Genomic DNA, 19525 nt, shown 5'->3' with positions numbered 1-19525 from the left:
ATTTTCTTTTATTCTGTTTGTTGCAGAAAAATGGATAATAAGCATATTTTACCTGTACACCCCCATCAGTTACATTTGTAAAATGCTCAACACCCTCTATCATGCTAGTATTTATTTGAGATCTATAGCTAGCATTATATGTTACGGGCAAATATATGCAAACTACTATTAATATCATCATTAAGGTTTATCATAGGTTATACATTTAATGATAACGTTCTATTCGAATTTTATATTCGATGCAGCGACAGAACTAGGAAGACAAGGTTCGACAATATATTTCAGTAGTGGTAAAAACATCTTTTCCTAGATGTCGATAAATTTCTTTTTCTTATATTCCTAATTTATCGAATGACCTTCTGCGTTTATGCGGAAAACTTATAAAGCAGACAAAATGACCAAGTCAAAACTTCGTCCTGAATTCCAATTTAACTTGTCTTTTTAATCTACAAGCATTAAGTTAAACAACAGTTGGTAATGTTATAAGTGAAACAATTTGGGAATAAGAAAAACCTGGGGTACCACATCCACGAAATTTAATATTATTATATTTCCCAATATAATCTAAGATTGTTATTCGAATTGCACCATTTCCATAATGAACTCCGGTCTTCATTGATGCCTTTCTCAAAAAGTATTCAATCTTATAGATATATTCAATTGGTTTATACGAATCCATTGTAAGAACATATCCTGAGCCTCCTGCAGCACCAAATCCCTTTCCATAGGATCCTGAGCCTCCAAACCATCCACCTCCGCCTCCTGCACCGCTATAAACATAGTCTGTTGCTTTATTTGAGCCTCCATATCCAAATCCTGCTGTAGAAGATAAGCCACTTTTGGGGCCAGGATAAAATTGGGTACCACCAGAAATATTAATACCGAAATAAGATGGATTATATATTCCATTGCAGCCTTCATAACCACCTCCTGCACCTCCTGGATTGTGATAATTATAACCTGTACCACTGGTTGAAGATTCTCCGTGACCTGACCCCCCTCCACCACCTGCAACTATTATTCGAGTGTTAAATGAGTCTGTTTCAAGGCGAATATCACTTGCACCACCACCTCCACCACCATATGTATAGGTTAAACTATAAAATGATCCATTTCCACCACCATTGAATCCTCCCATTTGAACTCCATAAGATTGGGTTGCAGTTCCTTTTCCACCAATGTACAAAAAACCTTTTATTTCGTTTGTGATAGTCAAAATTCCTCTTGAATATCCTCCAAGGCTTTCATTTAGTTTATTATACCATCCACCTTGAGCTCCCCAAACTTCAAGCAAATATCTACCACGTGAAAAATTAACTTCATATGGGGAACAATCGTAGGTAGTATTGCAAGGATATTCAAAAGTAAATTCATTGTCAACATCATTATAGTATACTTTTTCTTCTCCTTTAGATCGGTTTGCTAATTTGTATGAAAATGGCAAAATGAATGTTTAAATCTAATACTAATTACAATATTTAAAGCGAGTATATCAACAAAAAATAAGTTATCTTACATTAAAATCAAAATAACTCCTCATGATTTTAGAAAAAAATTATTTCAAACTCATTTCTGTTAAGGGTGCCCTATAACGATAATGTAAACATCACAAAATTAACCTTATTAGAACTCGAATGAATGGATTATCCGGATTCTAGTTCTCAATATAATAACCTTAAAAGTGCTTTTCTGAGGGTGGTCTATCGTCTATAGGGCACCCTTAAATCAATTTAATTAAAATCTTTGATTTTTGAAAGATTATTGGCCAATATCAAAAAATTCAAAATATTAGGAAAAACGAAAATGTCACATCCATTTCAATTTTTATTCAAATTGAAAATTGAATAAATTGAATTGCAAAATTAGTTCAGATTAAAAGACCCCAAATACTATAGTATTCTAAATGCGATAAAATTTCAAACATTGAATTGAAGTTTCAAATATAAAAGAATTCTCTCAATTAATTTATTTCAAATATTGAATTGAAATTTCAAATAAAAAAATATTGAGTTCGACATGAACATTTTTAATTATCATATAAATTTTAATAAAAGATCAATAAGATATATTTTAAATGCAAAACATGACATCAACATTTGTAGATTAGAAATCCTTATCCTCAGGAAAATTGTGATAAAAGTATATTATTTTATTGAATCATCAACAATTTGTGCGATCGTATCTCTTATATTTATTCTTTTTGATTAAATTAAGCATAATATTACAAAACATTTTTACTAACAAATAAAAACAAAATAAAAATCTATATAATAAAAATCTATATAATAAAAATAACATAAAATATATAATAACAAAGTTACTAATTAAACAGGAGTTACTTCATCCATTATTGAATCCTCATACAGTTCAAACAAAGAGTTCAAAGTCGATGATGTTGATTTCAATTCGATCAAGTCTTCATCGATCTTCAAAGGAGCCAAATCCAATCTCATTGCGCACATTTGTTCAGTTCTCTTTCTTTCCAACTCTGCTTTGTCCATTGTTTTTGCTTTGTTTTGCTCCTTTGCAGAAACGTAATTAGACCATGAATACTCTCCTGCAACAATCTTCCTTTTGTCGTATCTGATGTTGATATCCCTGAACACTCTTCTAATGTACAATTTACAGTCTTTTTCTGTCAACATTGTTGAGACAATTCTGTGGTAATTTGGTGTCAAGAAACCAAACATTTCATCGCCGTAAAACTCGTAGACAGGAAGCTTCGTGTGCTTCGTGCATTTGAGCTTGAAAAGCTCCCATACACTGTTAGGATCTGCTCCAATGAGTTCGTAATTCCATCCACAATTTGTCACTTTTACAAGGAAAACAGGTCTTCCATTTCTACATTCAATTGAAGCTTCGACAGGAATCAAGAGATCAGGTCTGAAAGGATTTAATGTGATGACTCTTACTTTGTAGCCAACTAAGTAAACAGCATCTTTAGTGTGAAAAGTTTCTCTTGAATCAATTTCTCCTAAATTTTCAAGCATAATTTGGTCAGATAATCTGAAGGGAAGTTCACTTTTGATTTTATCCAAATTTTTGTGACTTGTTTGTACATGTCTTGATAATTTCGTGTACAACTCTCCTTGCATCTGTTTTATCTTGTACAGGACTTTTGATTCCGATGGAGATCCCTTGAAGAAAGACATAAATGTTGGAGAAATGATTGATTGCGTTGGTCCATGGAAACTAAATGCTTTTAGAATTTCCATGTCTTCGCAAGTAACTCTTTCGTAGTCTTCGCAGCCTTTCCTGATTTCTTCGAACCAGCTGAGCTTACTTGCCAATGATTGGAGAATGTATGGTTTGACTTTGTCCACAAATTTCTCAGAAATCCTCTTTCTTTCTTCTGGATCATAGCATTTCACGTATTTTATTGTTGTTTGAACATATTGTTCAACAAGATCAGGATGGAACTGTTGCAAATTCGAAAACCTGAGGAAATCATTGATGCCAGGATATCCGAATTTCAACAAATTATTCATGATCTTTTTGTGTTCTACAGGAGTGATTTTCTTCCTGTAAAATTGCAAATTTTTGTCAGGATGAGGAGGAATAATGTTTTTGTAGTTAAAATTGACGAGATTCCTTAAATGGAATAATTGATCATTTGGTAATGATCTCAAACCATTATCGTAAGCATTTTTAACTAATTCTTTATCATCGAATTCCGTTTCTTCTGGCAAAGGAATGTAGTTATCGAAATCATTTTCAATCCAGTATTTTATTACTGATGATGTTTCGAAATCATTGAGAAATTCTTCGACAGGGAAATCACCAATAGCTTGTACAACTTGTTGTGCAGTAACTACAGGATGTGATGAAGAAGCTCTCAATGAAATACTCAACAAAAACTTGGAATGTGAAGTGTCAATTTGGACATCCATTTTTGACAAAATATTTTGACAGATTTTTCTGATTTCTGCATTTTCTTTTGGTCGTTTGAAAGTATCATATCTTCCGTATCCGAAATCTCTCATGTTCTCAAACGCCAGAACAATAAATTGAGGAGAATTGATGGAGATTTTGAGGTTTTCCGCTGATTTCTTTTTATGTTCTTCGTAAAGAATTTTTTGCCAGAAATCAGGGCTTTTTATATCAGAGTCATCAAAAGAAGGAAATGTTTCTTTCTGTCCGTAAATAGAAACAACTTTTGTCGATAAAATTCCACGCCACCATATATCTCCTGTCACTTTTTGTAATTTACTTTCTCTTATTATTTGTTTTCTTAGGAGTTTATCGAGTATCTCGGGATTTGCTGTTTCTTCCGTGAGCAGATCATCACCAGTCAATTCATCGCTTTGTGAAGTGATCGCGAAAATATCTTCGTCGATTGAATTTTTGGTGATTAAACGCAAAAATCTTGGTTTTAAATTGTTCTTTTTGAGGAGTTCCAAGTTGTTTTTCGTTGGTCTCCAGAAGATATCGAAAGGAATAAGTAATGTCGGTTTAAGGTTATTTAAACACCAATTAATTTTTTCTTCTGTGCAAACGACCAAAGGAATTTTATCCAAAAACAGTTTTGGCATCCTGTTTAAATCCTTTTCTGAAGTTTCAGAGTCAACTCTCATGAATGGGATGTGTTTATCCGCGAAACAAGAGTTGATTAATGTTACACTGTCATCATCCTCGCAGAAAACAATTATCCTTTGTTGGTAAACTTCATCACTTCTCAAAAATCTCCAAAGGAAAATTAGTTTTCCGCTTTGATGCCTGCTTTGCGCTGTATAGACATCATCATCCATGACATGGTCACTCTCAAATACAGGGTGTGAACATATAGAATACAATGAGCTGCAACTTAAAATTAGTTCACTTTTTTTCATCTCATTTTTTGACTTCAATTTTTGTCTGACACTTTTCAAAACTTTTTTATTGATATCAATTTGGTATTCAGTCATTGGACAGTACATCACTTCTTCTCTTATCTTAAATATGTTATCCTTATTGTAGATAAGCTTATCCGGACAAATACTGTAGCTATTCATCGCTTCGAATAAACTTTGTTTCGTGTAACTGTCATTTCCTCTGTTTCTCAATGTAGAAAGCATGATTTGGAGATATCTTGATGAGTATTCTTCCAAATTCTTGCAGAACATCAATCTCCAGTTGGATCTGATCGTTTTGACTTTATCGCGTAATGTTGTGATGTAATTCGCTCTTGGATCACTGAAATCTTCAATAAGAACCATGGAGAACTTGATGTTTTGTGGGAGCCATTCAACATACCTTAAAACAAGTGGTTTTGACATTAATAAAATATCAAAATCTTTTTTGTTCATTTCTGAGGTTTTGGTCTTAAGGACTTGGATGTTGAAGTCACCAAATCTGTTTAGGTTCGTTATCCATTGTCTTTGTGAAACTTCATCTGTAATTAACAAAATCGGGTTGATATTTTTGTAAAGTTTCTTAAATGTGGCAATTAGAGAACATATCATGTAGACTTTACGATCAAGAGGCTTAACAACACATACAGAGTTCTGTGCGTAAGCCCAAAGGTTGGTTAATTCAATAATTGAACATTCTTCGTTATCTGTAAGTATTTCTTTGCCAACAACATCGAAGGATGTATGTATATGTATTGGTGGATATATAAATGGCTTTTTGTGCTCTTCTGAGGTTGATGAAGTCGATTCTTCTGATTCTTCGGAAGTTTGAGATTTTTCTGATTCGTTTTGTTCTGTAACAGGTTCGTGTTTAGTTTCTTGTTCATTTTGTTCGCGTAATTTATTGTAAATTTCGTCAACTTGATCATAAATACTATTCTCGCGTTTTATTTGCTGTTTCTTAAAAGTTTTGAGTTTTCCACCTGAAAATGGTAAGAATGGTGTTGGATTTAATGTACCAATGCGGTCTTTATCGAATTCCGCAAAATTCGTTTTCATTTGTTCATATTCTTTGTAAAAATCTATGCCATCTAAATTAACTACCTCATTTTCTACTTCAGAGTCGTTCGACGATGATTCATTTGAGTATTTTTCCGAGTCAATATTATCTTCTTCATTGTCCTGGTCATCGGATGATTGTATTTTATCACTATATGTTTGCGATTCATTTTCCGAAGATGTTTTACTTGAGGATTGCTCTTCAGATCCAGAATCTGATTTTTCAGTTTTGGATGATTTTTCGTCTGTTTCCTCTCCGTAAGCAGAATCGGAATCATTGTCATCGTATTCTTGTGGTGATTCTTCATCTATGTTTTCACTTTGTTCATTATCTTCTTCTTTTTCAATCTCTTCTTCTTCGACTTCATCATCATTAGCATCCTCATGGGAGTTAGAGCTTTCGTTCTCATGAGAGCTATCGGAGCCTTCTTCATAACGCGATTTCAACGCTTTAGACTTTTTCTTTGATTTTCCTGACATTTCGGTTTGCGGATCACTGTTTGTTTCATCTTTTTCGATTTTTGCAGTTCTTTTTGTTTTGTTATCCGAGGTTTTCGCCGACTCTTGATCCGAATATTGATTTTCAAAGTCATTAGAATCGTTATCTTGCTTGTTTGTGGTTTCTAAATCACTATCAATGTTATGGTTATCACTTCCATCATTTGAATCCTCTCTAAATCGATGGAAGCGACGCATTTATTTTTTTTTTCTAAAAACCTGAAATCAATTTTTTTTAAGTAAACGAACTTTTATTGGCTCTATAAGATACATATGACAATAAACTGACATAATCAATCAGAAAATTTTTTTCTGAAGTTTACAACCAAATAAAAAACAATCAACGGAAAATATGATTGTTTAGTTGTTTGATATAAAATATGAGCTAATCATTGTTAAAACTTTCTAGAAACTAATTTATTTATAATAAAACAAACAAAAATAAAATAATGAAATGAATTTTTCTTTTTCATGTAAAGTACTTTAGTGCTAGGATTGTCTTGTCAAACAGCCAACCGGATCTGAACATTAGCCTGTGGAGTTTCTTATTATTCAGTTCAAATCCATAAATCAGTGGAGAATATATCACATAAGATGTTACAGAACCGATGATGATCAATACAGATAAAATATACGATAAAATCGGATATTTGTGAGACAAAATATTAAGATAAGAAGATATCATTAAAAATCCAAACATTAGAGAGATAGAATAATGGTATAAGAATGTTGAGCGTGGAACCAAGCTAAACGGAACAAGAGATGAAAGATATCCAAATAAAAATATCAACAAACTAATTGAATTCTTCAAACTCTCAAAACTGGCTTCTGGATTCAACAATGTATTGAATATAATATAAAGAGAAACAAAAATCGAAACAAAAACTAAAAATGAATTAAATATATTGAGATGAAGAAAAATTCGATGAAAGTTATGATCATCATAGTAATCTATCAAATGACCTCCCATTAATGGCCATTGCCACCACCTCGTTGGGATTCCAGGAACTATAGGAAAATTCGAATTTGAATCATGCGTAACTTTGATATATTTCAGAGCAAATTTTAATAATGAAACATTAGTACAGTTCTTCCATTGTGCTTCAGCATTGTCAAAATTATTTATTGGACATATTTGAGGTGAATCTAACAATGAGAGCTCAGGAGTCAGTTTAAGATGAATCATGACAATTCCTATATATAAAGGAATGAAAATGGTTGCGAAAATTACTCCATATTTTGAAATTTCAATCAAAATTTCTAATTTGACTTTTCCTTTTGATTTATTAACCGAGTCAACTAAAATCCTAATGAATACAACGAGGAGCATCAATGGAATCAGCGAAAATGATGTATGCTTAATAGATCCAGTCAAAGAAATTGAAATACAGGACAAAACATACTGAATCATAAACTGTTTTGTAGAGATAGGCGTAAAATAGAGTTTCGAAATTAGTAATATCGAAAGTGATGAAAAGAAATGAAGAATTCCATCCATAAGTATGAATTTACCTTCAATTATTAGGCAGTCTTCAAATATAGTCATAGAAGCGGCAACTAATGAATACATTATGTTAATATCGAAATTTCGTAGTAGTAAATAATTGAACGGAGCACAAAATGAGGACAAAAATGCTGGTATTCTTCGTAACTTTACGTATTCACAATGATCATCATATGGATTTTCTTTATAAAACGTACAATTTCCATCATAATCGAGAATTTTGCTTCCAACATAAAAAATTAGTTTACCAAAAGGTGGGTGAACATCTGTATAGAATTTTTTCTCAATGTAACAGTTTGTGTAATTTCCGAAATATTCTTCATCAAAAACTACGGATTTTGGAAATGAAATCTTGTAATTTCTAGTAATAAATGCGAACACGAATACAATTATTGAAATTATAATATCAACAAATGTTAGTTTTGAGGATGTTCGGTTTATAAAATAAGAATTAATGTTGAGCTGTCGATATTCTTGTCCAGCTTGCATCCGGAAAATGTTTGGGCTATTCAAGGTCTTAATATTACTCTTATTTTTCTTTTTGCGGAAAAATAGAAGTAATAATTCTGAAAACTTAATTGGAAAAATGAACCATAAGTCGAAAATTACTATTAACTCTATAAGGGCATTTCAAAAATTACTTTATCATGTATGAAATAACATCTAAAGAAATTTCCAATCAATTCAATTTTCAAAAGTTTACATCTAAAAAAAATCATTTCACTTGAATACGATAAGGTAAGGGTTTCGTTTTGCGAAAAAAACGTACAATACGCAATTTCGCTAAAAAAACATTTAGCTAGCAATTTCGACCTTTGACTCCACTCAGGACGTCACTTTTTTAATTTTGCGGTATCATATTTGTGGAAAATCTTTATGAATATTATATAAAAAGTCTCTTTAATATCTATATTTCATATTTTTATCGATTTTTAAAGTTTTTGCGAAAAGTATTCAATTATTTTTGCTATTTGGTCGGGTAAATGTCAGATTTGCGACATTTTCTGATATGATATTCAGATTCTACGTTGATAATAATGCTTATAGAATAAGGGTTTCGTTTTGCTAAAATTGTCACTTTTATAGCATATTTGTTTTTGGATGTTTTGCGAAACCAAAAAAAAACTATGATATACAATGTGTGTGTAAAGAAAATACTTTATTTACTAGTTAAAAAATCATTTGGTATTGATCAAGTTATTTTTTCTGGATAAGATATTATATGGATAATTGGATAGAAAATACAATTATATAATCTTGTACCTGGTTTAATTAAGCTAATTGTCATCAGAAACTTGTAATTTTTATGAATTTCAGATTTTCTTTTCATTACTGCTTTTCTTAATAGGTCAAGTTCTTATTTACGTTATAAAGTATGATATTTACAAATATCAAGTTATCGTGTTTTTTGAGAAATTATGAGAAACAAACAAAAATGAAAAAGATAGGAATAGCAATGAATAGTGATGTGGGTATAGAAAATGTAAGAGATATGAATGCAAAGCAATCAGTATTTAGGACATTGACCATAGATTTCGAAAAAAAAAATGCTGCATATTGAGCGAAAACTATGATTATATTATAAGGCTGTCATTTAAAGCATAATGAAACTATTCCCTTTTCATTTTAATCGAATAAGATAGTAAAGATTTTTGAATTAGCTAGAAACTGATGAGATGTTTTCACAAATCAGATTTTTAATCTCTATAATGCATAATTCACTCAATATCTCAATTTTGATATTGCGAGATATTTTTGCTATCGGTTTCGCAATTTTGACACAATAGCAAGAGGGTTCTATATAAGGGTTTCGTTTTGCGAAAAAAACGTACAATACGCAATTTCGCTAAAAAAACATTTAGCTAGCAATTTCGACCTTTGACTCCACTCAAGACGTCACTTTTTTAATTTTGCGGTATCATATTTGTGGAAAATCTTTATGAATATTATATAAAAAGTCTCTTTAATATCTATATTTCATATTTTTATCGATTTTTAAAGTTTTTGCGAAAAGTATTCAATTATTTTTGCTATTTGGTCGGGTAAATGTCAGATTTGCGACATTTTCTGATATGATATTCAGATTCTACGTTGATAATAATGCTTATAGAACCCTCTTGCTATTGTGTCAAAATTGCGAAACCGATAGCAAAAATATCTCGCAATATCAAAATTGAGATATTGAGTGAATTATGCATTATAGAGATTAAAAATCTGATTTGTGAAAACATCTCATCAGTTTCTAGCTAATTCAAAAATCTTTACTATCTTATTCGATTAAAATGAAAAGGGAATAGTTTCATTATGCTTTAAATGACAGCCTTATAATATAATCATAGTTTTCGCTCAATATGCAGCATTTTTTTTTCGAAATCTATGGTCAATGTCCTAAATACTGATTGCTTTGCATTCATATCTCTTACATTTTCTATACCCACATCACTATTCATTGCTATTCCTATCTTTTTCATTTTTGTTTGTTTCTCATAATTTCTCAAAAAACACGATAACTTGATATTTGTAAATATCATACTTTATAACGTAAATAAGAACTTGACCTATTAAGAAAAGCAGTAATGAAAAGAAAATCTGAAATTCATAAAAATTACAAGTTTCTGATGACAATTAGCTTAATTAAACCAGGTACAAGATTATATAATTGTATTTTCTATCCAATTATCCATATAATATCTTATCCAGAAAAAATAACTTGATCAATACCAAATGATTTTTTAACTAGTAAATAAAGTATTTTCTTTACACACACATTGTATATCATAGTTTTTTTTTTGGTTTCGCAAAACATCCAAAAACAAATATGCTATAAAAGTGACAATTTTAGCAAAACGAAACCCTTAGATAAGGTTTATAATTGTATGAGCAAATACAATTAAAGTCATTTAATATTCTCCATTTTATTTGATTTTTTATAATTGCCTTCACTTCACTTTCTGCCAAACTTTTCAATTTTTCGCACTTAAAGATACTTTTTCCTTATGCTAGAATTGATATTTTTTAGAACAAACGTAAATAAAGCATTATATATTGAGCCAACTATCATATTCCAGTCCCGATCTTGACATTTGGGCAGATTTTTATGAAGATTCAGTTATCACTGAAGTTTTCACTGAAAATGAGAAATTCAATCCAACAAATGTAGGAAATTATTATGTTACAACATGTTTATTCAATGAAATTGAAGATGTTGTTGTCAATATAAACATTAATGATCAAACAAAACTTCTTATTTTCATTTCTGGATTCAATGGCACAAAAACCCCATCTCAAACAGTTAATTCTACATTAGGAAGTTGCGTTATTTATCGAACATGTGCCACAAAATCTATACAAAAATCATCTAATGAAGGAATATTTTTAAATTCAGAAATATTATACTCAAATACAAATAACAAAAATATTTTTGAAGATTCATCAGTCTTTGATTGTGGAGATTCAATAAATTCAGGGGAATCAATTAATAGATTAGCATATGGAAATCTTAGGTATGCAGGAAATAACGTAACAAATAATAAATGCTTAGAAGATGTTTCACTAAATATTTGGTCAATACAGGTATACAACATCAGTCATTCAACCTTCATTGATAACACAGCAAACTCTAGATGCTTTTATATCGGTTATAACGGTCCACACCAATTATATTTTTGTAATATCATTAGAAACATTGGTAGTCAATATTGTTTTATTTTACATGAAGCAGTTATTCGTTTTGAATTTTGTTCAATCAAAAATAATGATTGTGAGCAGACATTTTGGCTATATTCACAATGCTCAGCTACAATCACTAATAGTGATTATGATGGGCAAACATCAAGTGCAATAGAACTAAATCCAATAAACAATTACTACAATCAAATATCACATTTTTATACAGGACTTTGTGAGAATCAAGATAAGGGGAATTCATATTATAATAATTTTGCTACAACTAAACCCAAAGAAATTAAATATTTAGAAAAACTTCATTTCAAAAGAAGAAGATGACAATACTGAAATCAATAATGCTACATATTATACACGGAGTGAAAGATTTCTTTATTTACATTTAAAAAATAGATCATATAATTGCTATGAAGAAGTGTGACCTTATCGTATTAAACTTGAGGAATATAGTTTATTTGTTTGAGGAGATTCAGATGCTGATTGTTGACTTTGCTCTTCACATGAAGTATTATTAGAAGAATTAAGACTCATAGACTCCTAATAAAGATATTTGATGACTTGCTTCAGCAATAAACATAGTAGCACGTCCAGCATTGATTATGGAAATTTCTGCCTTGCAAGCTTTGGTCTTACTAATTAATTTGTCTCAATCTGTAAGTTGCTTCAAACTTGAATTAGGAATGAATATTGCGAAAATATGTAGCTTCGTGAACTTGTTATTAATTGCGATTTTGCCAAGAGAATTATTGGCACTCCTAATTTCTTGTTTTTATTTAAATTTAATCGTAATTAGATTGTATTTACTGTAATTAACAAAAAAAATAAACCAGTTCATAAATATTAGTTTAATTTTATCTTTTAAACACAAAATAAATCAAAAGCATTATGATAAGCATAATAGCTTTTGCTTAAATAGTTTAAATTTGCATAATAATAAACTTAAAAACAACTTTGAATAAAATTAATTTTTATATCTAATTAAAATAAAAGGAATTTTAAGTAATTTAGTAAATCTATTCAATTTTCGATAAGTTTATTTAATTTCAAGGTGTTAACGGCAGTAGTTTTGTTTAATAATAGTCCAAAAATGAAAAAAAGTTTGAAAAGTAATTGGAAATAGCGGAACATGATGACTAAATCAGCGATTTTAGTGAATCCATTAAGAGGTTATATACTTTTGGGTGAAAGCAAAGGATACTTTGTCTGACGGACAAATACAACTAAAATAATATGAAATGAGCGTCACTTTTCAGTACCATGAAGAGTATTGCAAATGCACAGATATTTGCAATTACTCATTCGGGGACATTCAAAGCCCACTCAGACTGGGAGAAGCAGAGGAAGACTGCTCTCTCGTCGATTGGACAATATCTTTTGAATCTGAATGAATCAGAATTAAATAATGTGTACTCTGAATGGGAAACAGGTATATTTGAAGATAATAATACCGAAGATATCGAAAAATCTCTATACTCGCTGTTTTTAATTTCACTTCTCCACTATTATAAGCGACTTTTCAATCAATCTAAAAAAGTATTCGATAAAATATTCAAATTCTTAGCATCAAAGAATCGAGAAATATGCAAAACAGCTTCTCGAGTACTTTACTATCTCGGAGAAGAAAATCCAGAAAATGCGCAATATTTACGCGAAACATTAGAGATGTCAAAGCAATTTCTATCTGTAAGCCAGCGAAATACCATGTCCTTCAATGCATTTTCAATAATTAGCGAAGTTGGACGATTTTTATTGCGAGATGTTTTTACAATTACTATGGGACATCAACCGGAAATATTCAATGCATCGATATCCAAGGACATAGAACTAGGTATCATTGCTTCCAAAGTAATGACAATTCATTTGGAAGCTTTGCCAGCTCATTCAAGCGAAACAATGGCAAGTTCCTTATTCCTAGATTATACAACAAGGATTTTATCGCATACTGCAAACTCTACACCTGGAATGATATTGATTTTGAGCTCAATTTACAAATTATACCCTCAAGCCGTAAAAATACCAGTATTAATTGACAGATTGATTGCAATATGCTCTGTTCCGAAGTCAGATGCTTTAATTGAAACCATGGATTTCCTAATTGAACTTGCAAATCAAAAATTATTTACTGTAGCACAAGCAAACCAATTATTACTCATTCTTATATCACAAATTACAAGCGGCAACACAGATAAGTCCATATTCGTGCGAATTATTGCATTTATTCAAATATTTCCACCACAAAATATTCCAGGTCCTTCAATTCTTCAATTAGTCTCATTTTTAATCTCGAACGAAAGCCGCGCGTCATTACATGATAAAGCTTTTAAAGTTTTATGCGTTCTTTTACGAAAGGTTAAAATTTCTGTTCCAAAGAGCTATTTTACAATCTTTTCGAAGCATTCGATCGAAGCATTATCATTATCCAACCTTCCGATCAGCCAATTCAAGGAAGAACTGCTTCGACAGTTCGGATTAGGACTAAATCCGAAAACCTCCATCCAAAAGCAGAAATTATCGCTTCGTATTTTATCCACGTTCAGGACCAAGTTATTCGAGAGCATGCCACCCCTTTTCGACGCTCTCCAGCACAATGCATATTCTCCGGATGAGAAATTACGATGTATGATGGTGAAAATACTTCCAATCTTCGAATGCGATGGTGCCATGGACGAGCTCGTCAGGATGGCCGCAATTGACACTTCCAAGCGCATCAGATTAATCGCATTGAAAAATATCACCGATGACGCCGTTATTCGTAATCCCTCCTTGATCGCACAGTTACTAGCAGATCCATCCTTCAAAGTTCGTCGCGCTGCAATACCCATTGCTGCTTCTGTCGCTGCAACATGTTCTGTTTTGACAATTCCGCGTGTTTTGACATTTACAAGCGATTTAATTGCATCGTGGACAGCATATTCCACTCCAAAGAGATCTGCTAGATTGTGCTCTTTGTTGCCATTGATTGCCCGTAATTTCGTACAGTTTTCTCCTCCTTTGGCCACAACTTTGACATATTTTTGTGTCAAATTACTTTTGGGAGAAATTCCACCCGGATCCACCAATTTCGACAACCTCAATGACTTAGTGCACAGAGAAATTGCTGCCCCACCTAAGCCACCTGTTGATCCGTACTCACAAAGAGTCTATTTCATTGAAAACCGCCATTTCATTGAAAAACGTGACGCTTATTTATTTGACACTTTGTCAGAATTAGCGAGTACATTAAGTCCTTATTTATATCAGATCATGCCTGCCTTTGTCAAAGCTTTTAAGAGTCCTGCGAGTGATATGCTACATCTAGCAGCATTAAACGCTTTGACATCTATTGCAATCAAGACGAAAATGTCATTAAACATCCCGAGAATGTTCCCTGACGTTCCTCGACAACTTTGTAATCTTTTGAATCATTGCTCTCAAAAAGTGGCAATTGCAGTATTGAAATATACCGGAACGATAGGAATTTCATCATCTTCAATTACACAACAGAAAGCGAGTGATGAAGTTGTTGAATGCAATGACATGAGGTCGCCAAGATATTACACACATTTCGTGATGAAAGCATTGATAGAAATGTTGAAAGAACCAATTTTACCGTTATTTACTGCAGCAACAACAATTTTATTGAATGAAACAAATGATTCCCTTATTTTCATGAAAGATTTAATGAAAGCGTACGCGAGTTCATTGGATAATGATAAGATAAGGCCAACATTATTTAATTATATCAATATGATCACTTATAAATGTGGAAGAAACGTTGAACCATTTATAGACATCATTGAACCATATTTGATTACATATATCAAAGAATTGGAATGTATTCAATTATGTGCAAGATTATCATTATCTTTAGTTTCTGAGTTCATTCCGACAGCTGCAAAGATATTCCCTTTAGTACTTGAACACGCGAGATCAACATCAGATAACAGATTATTTAAAGATACATTGAGATTACTGAATTTCTGTATAATATTCCAACGTCAAAATCCTGAAGAATATTTGGAATTCGCAGAAAACGTTGCCAAAAAAGGTGACGATATAAGAATTGCTTTTATTTTCAAGAGTTTGAGTTTGTTAGTCCAGAACTCAATGATGAATTTGTATTCTAGTAGATTGGCAAGATTATCTTTCTCTACAATACAAAGAAGGAATTTGAGAGAAGTACAACAATTGTTAATTAATTTGGTTGCATCAGGAGATTTAAGTACTCGTTCGATATCTGTAGCGATTAACGTGAAAAACTTGAAATTCCCAATCCAAGAAATAGAAAACGATGTCAATAAAATGGTAAATAACCAGATACCGTCTATTGACGCACCAAGAATGGAATTGCCCCCTGAAAAACAACAAAATTCCATTTTCCAAGATTTGACAAAACCGACATTTTTCAATGCAACTTTGTGGTTGGACGATATCTGTAAAAAAGCGGTTGCATCATCACCATCGATAGCTGTACGATGTTGCTTACCATTGATTACTCATTCACAGACATTTGCCAGTGAATTATTCATTGCTGCTTTCATTTCTTGTTGGAAAGAAGCGACTGAACAAGAGAAACTTAATTTCTCTCTTTCACTGAAAATGATCATTGAAAACGCATCACCTCTTGAACAGAGAATCATTGATTTCGCTCAAGCAGTCGACAGAGCAGGATTCCCTCTTCAAATCCCAGACGATGTCATTGCAAGAGGTTGCGACAACACTGCTTACAGATTGTACTTCTTACAAAGACAGTACATGAAAGAACACAAACCAGAAGTAGCCGCACAACTTCTCAAATTGAATACGAAGATGGGAAGAATGGAATCAGCAAGAGGTTTGTTGAGAGCTGTATCAAGTGAAATGGACTTTTCTTTAACAGGAAAATGGTTGATGCAGTTGAACGAGTGGGAATCAGCTTTGGAATTCTTTACTTGTTCAAATAATTTGGCAGGATTAATTCCTTGTTACGGACATTTGGAAATGTGGAACAGAATAACGATGCTTGAAAAAGATTTCAATAAAATGGATGAAGAATCTCAATCGAGAGAAGCGCTTTGGTTTGCTTGGGCTTTTTATCATTCGAAAGATAAAGAAAAAGTCAATTATTATCTCTCGAAATTCAACATGAAAACACTGAACCAAATCACTTTTGCCGCCATTTATTATACAAGCAGTCACCAATACGACAAAGCAGAAACAATCATTGAGAAAGGTTTCCAAATGATTGCAGATGAAAGAAAAGTTTTCTCAGGCGGAGATGGAAGAAGAGCTTCTGCTAATTTGGCTTGTGCACAACATTTAGTTGAACTCAGTGAAGTTCTACAAGTAAAGAGAGGACAAATGACAGATATCACTGAAATATGGAAGAATCGACTTGAAAACTTTTCTCATGAATCTGATTCATGGATGTTAACAAGTGAAATCAGATCATTGATTTTGAGTCCAAATGATCATTTGGACAGTTATTTGAAGATGTTACGTGTTTTGAGACAAGAACGACAATGGAGATTGGCTGATTCACACTGCGAAAGGTTCTTCAATGAGAAAATGCCTCCAAGAGTTTTAGTTGAACAGTTGAAGATCATTTGGGACAGAGGAAACAGAAAGAAAGCTGTGTCAATTGCTTCATTGATTAATGACAAAATTGCAGGAATTAAAAACAGCCAGGATGAAACAGAAGAAAACCTCCAATTCCTGAGTAATTTATCTGTTCCTGTTGAGTCATTCAACAAAGAAACACAATCGAGATTACTGAGATTGCAAGCAACATGGCAATACCGATTATATACATCAAAAACATCAGGTGCAGACTCATTGAAACAAATTTGCAACTTGTTCAAAAGGGCGAATGATTTAAGACCAAATGATCCAAAGATATGGAGTGGATGGGCATATACATCATCAAGAGCTCTTTCACATTTCCCAGAACAAAGAGCTAAGTTCGCAGAGATGGCAATGACAGGATTCCTCAAAGCAGCGAAACTCAGTCCAAGTGAATCTTTCGAATACATGTGTCAAACATTCTCTATTTTCTTCAGATTCGGTGCAGAAACAGGAATTTCAGATTCATTGAGAAATGAATTCGAAACTCTTCCTTCATCAACAGTAAACATGATTGTTCCACAAATTGCTGTTCACATTGCAGATGTCGACGAAACAATCAGAGCAGTAGTTCAAAAGATAATGATTCGTTTCGGCGATCAGCATTTCCAAGCAGTTGTTTATCCATTGAATGTCTTGAGTTTGATCCAAGACAAAGACAAAGCTGCAATTGCACGGGATGTTTTAGAGAATCTTGGAATGAAACAATCACACATGTACAATGAAATCAAACTGTTCATTGACGGAATGCATCGCGCAGCAGTTTCATGGAATGAACTTTGGTTGACAGGTTTAGACAATGCATCACGAGCAAATGGAATTGGTGACATCGAACAGAGTTACCAAGTCATCCAAGGTTTGTTCGACATGTTAGAAAAACCACAGTGTCAAATGGATCATCAATTCATCAAAACAATGGGTCCACAGATATCAAGAGCGAAAACAATGTTTGAACGTGCAAAAACTAATGATGAAAACAGCATCAAAATGATGTGGGCCGGCTTCAAAGAAATCTATCAAAGCCTTAATGATAAAATGAAACACACTGAACAGATCGATTTGAACAACGTCTGTGAAGAACTTGCTAACAAAAACGATTTTGAGATTGCGGTTCCAGGTCTTTACTCCGTTGAAGGACAGAGCCAAACTCTCCGCCAGATCGACAACATCCTTGGAGTTATGAGTACACAACAACACCCGAGAACAGCTTGGATGTCCGATGCGCAAGGAAACCGATGGAAATTCCTCTTGAAAGGTAACGAAGATTTGAGATTGGATCAAAGAATCATTCAGTTTTTCATGTTGATTAACTCAATGCTTCGATCTTCAAGAGCTACAAGTGATTTAGGTGTTTCAATCGTTGAATACTCAATTGTTCCTTTCGCTCCTAACGCTGGATTCATTTCATGGGTCACAGGCGCAGATACATTCCAACAGTTAGTTTCGGAGTACAGACAAAATCGAGGAAGTGGACGAAACGCAGAGAATGAAGTAACGAACACATTAGTTGGTCCATTATTTAATTCATTGAATGCATTGCAGCGATATGAGATATTTAACCATGTTGCAGAAGCAACTAATGCGAACGAAATCAGAGAAATGCTTTGGTTACGATCTCCTGGTGCTTCATCATGGATACAAAGATCGAACTGTTTCACAGTTTCAACAGCATTGATGTCAATGGCCGGATATGTCATCGGACTTGGAGACAGACACCCAAGCAATATCATGGTTCAACGACACACAGGAAGAGTTATTCACATCGATTTCGGATTCTCATTCGAAGATGCGATGAACAGAACTTTGTTCCCCGAACGAGTTCAGTTCAGATTGACAAGGATGATTGTCAACGCTTTGGATGGTGGTTCTGTCAGCGGATTGTTTAGGAAGACATGCGAAGATGTCATGTGGGTTTTGAAGAACGGAATGAGCAGTGTCATGAGCCAGTTGGAAGTTTTCGTTCACGAGCCCATTTTCTACGGAAAAGAAGCTAAACCAAGCGATGCAAAACTCAGAGGAATTCTCGAAAGAGTTGCATCAAAACTTTCTGGAATTGATCAAGATGGAGAAGAAAAAGATGTCAAAGCTCAAGTTGATTCATTAATCAAAGTCGCTGCCGATCCAAAAGAATATTGCAGACATTATATTGGATGGTGTCCATTCTGGTAATATATATTTTGTATTTTTTTTATAGAGAAAAAAAGATTTTTTTTTATTTTTATTCGGATTTTTAATTCTGATACTTTTCATGTCAGAAAATGATTTACATCTTTATGTTTTATTTATGTTTGGATATATATTTAAAAATATTATCTTTTAATATCAATCAGTTTTTCCCACATCATGGTTGAGTATATTCGTACAAATTAAA

At 32.6% G+C, this 19525-nt stretch overlaps 3 protein-coding genes across 3 annotated transcripts, besides 2 other annotated features; 1 reads left to right on the top strand and 2 right to left on the bottom strand.

The window, feature by feature from the left end:
* Positions 1 to 6: 6 nt before the first annotated feature.
* On the bottom strand, positions 7 to 1385 carry TVAGG3_0274580 (glycine-rich protein family; the record flags this gene model as incomplete). The annotated part of the gene is made up of 1 exon (XM_001318732.1): positions 461 to 1138. The coding sequence occupies one exon, from the start codon at positions 1136 to 1138 to the stop codon at positions 461 to 463; it is 678 nt and encodes a 225-aa protein (XP_001318767.1).
* A 195-nt stretch (positions 1386 to 1580) lies between these two features.
* Positions 1581 to 1720: a mobile genetic element.
* Positions 1686 to 1720: a terminal%2Cinverted (terminal inverted repeat of Kolobok-5_TV transposon ID:TVAGG3_0274570).
* A 506-nt stretch (positions 1721 to 2226) lies between these two features.
* Positions 2227 to 6597, bottom strand: TVAGG3_0274560 (transforming growth factor beta regulated gene 1 family protein; the record flags this gene model as incomplete). The annotated part of the gene is made up of 1 exon (XM_001318731.1): positions 2325 to 6584. The coding sequence occupies one exon, from the start codon at positions 6582 to 6584 to the stop codon at positions 2325 to 2327; it is 4260 nt and encodes a 1419-aa protein (XP_001318766.1).
* A 6234-nt stretch (positions 6598 to 12831) lies between these two features.
* On the top strand, positions 12832 to 19323 carry TVAGG3_0274550 (ataxia telangiectasia mutated (ATM) -related family; the record flags this gene model as incomplete). Its single annotated transcript, XM_001318730.1, has 1 exon — positions 12832 to 19323. One exon carries the CDS (start codon positions 12832 to 12834, stop codon positions 19321 to 19323), a length of 6492 nt encoding a protein of 2163 aa, XP_001318765.1.
* Between the last annotated feature and the right edge of the window lie 202 nt (positions 19324 to 19525).

The sequence above is a fragment of the Trichomonas vaginalis genome, chromosome V (assembly GCF_026262505.1).
Source record: "Trichomonas vaginalis G3 chromosome V, whole genome shotgun sequence".
NCBI classification, from domain to species: Eukaryota; Parabasalia; order Trichomonadida; family Trichomonadidae; genus Trichomonas; species Trichomonas vaginalis.
The sequence above is the reverse complement of the archived record's forward strand: the minus strand, read 5'-3'. Positions and strand labels throughout refer to the sequence as shown.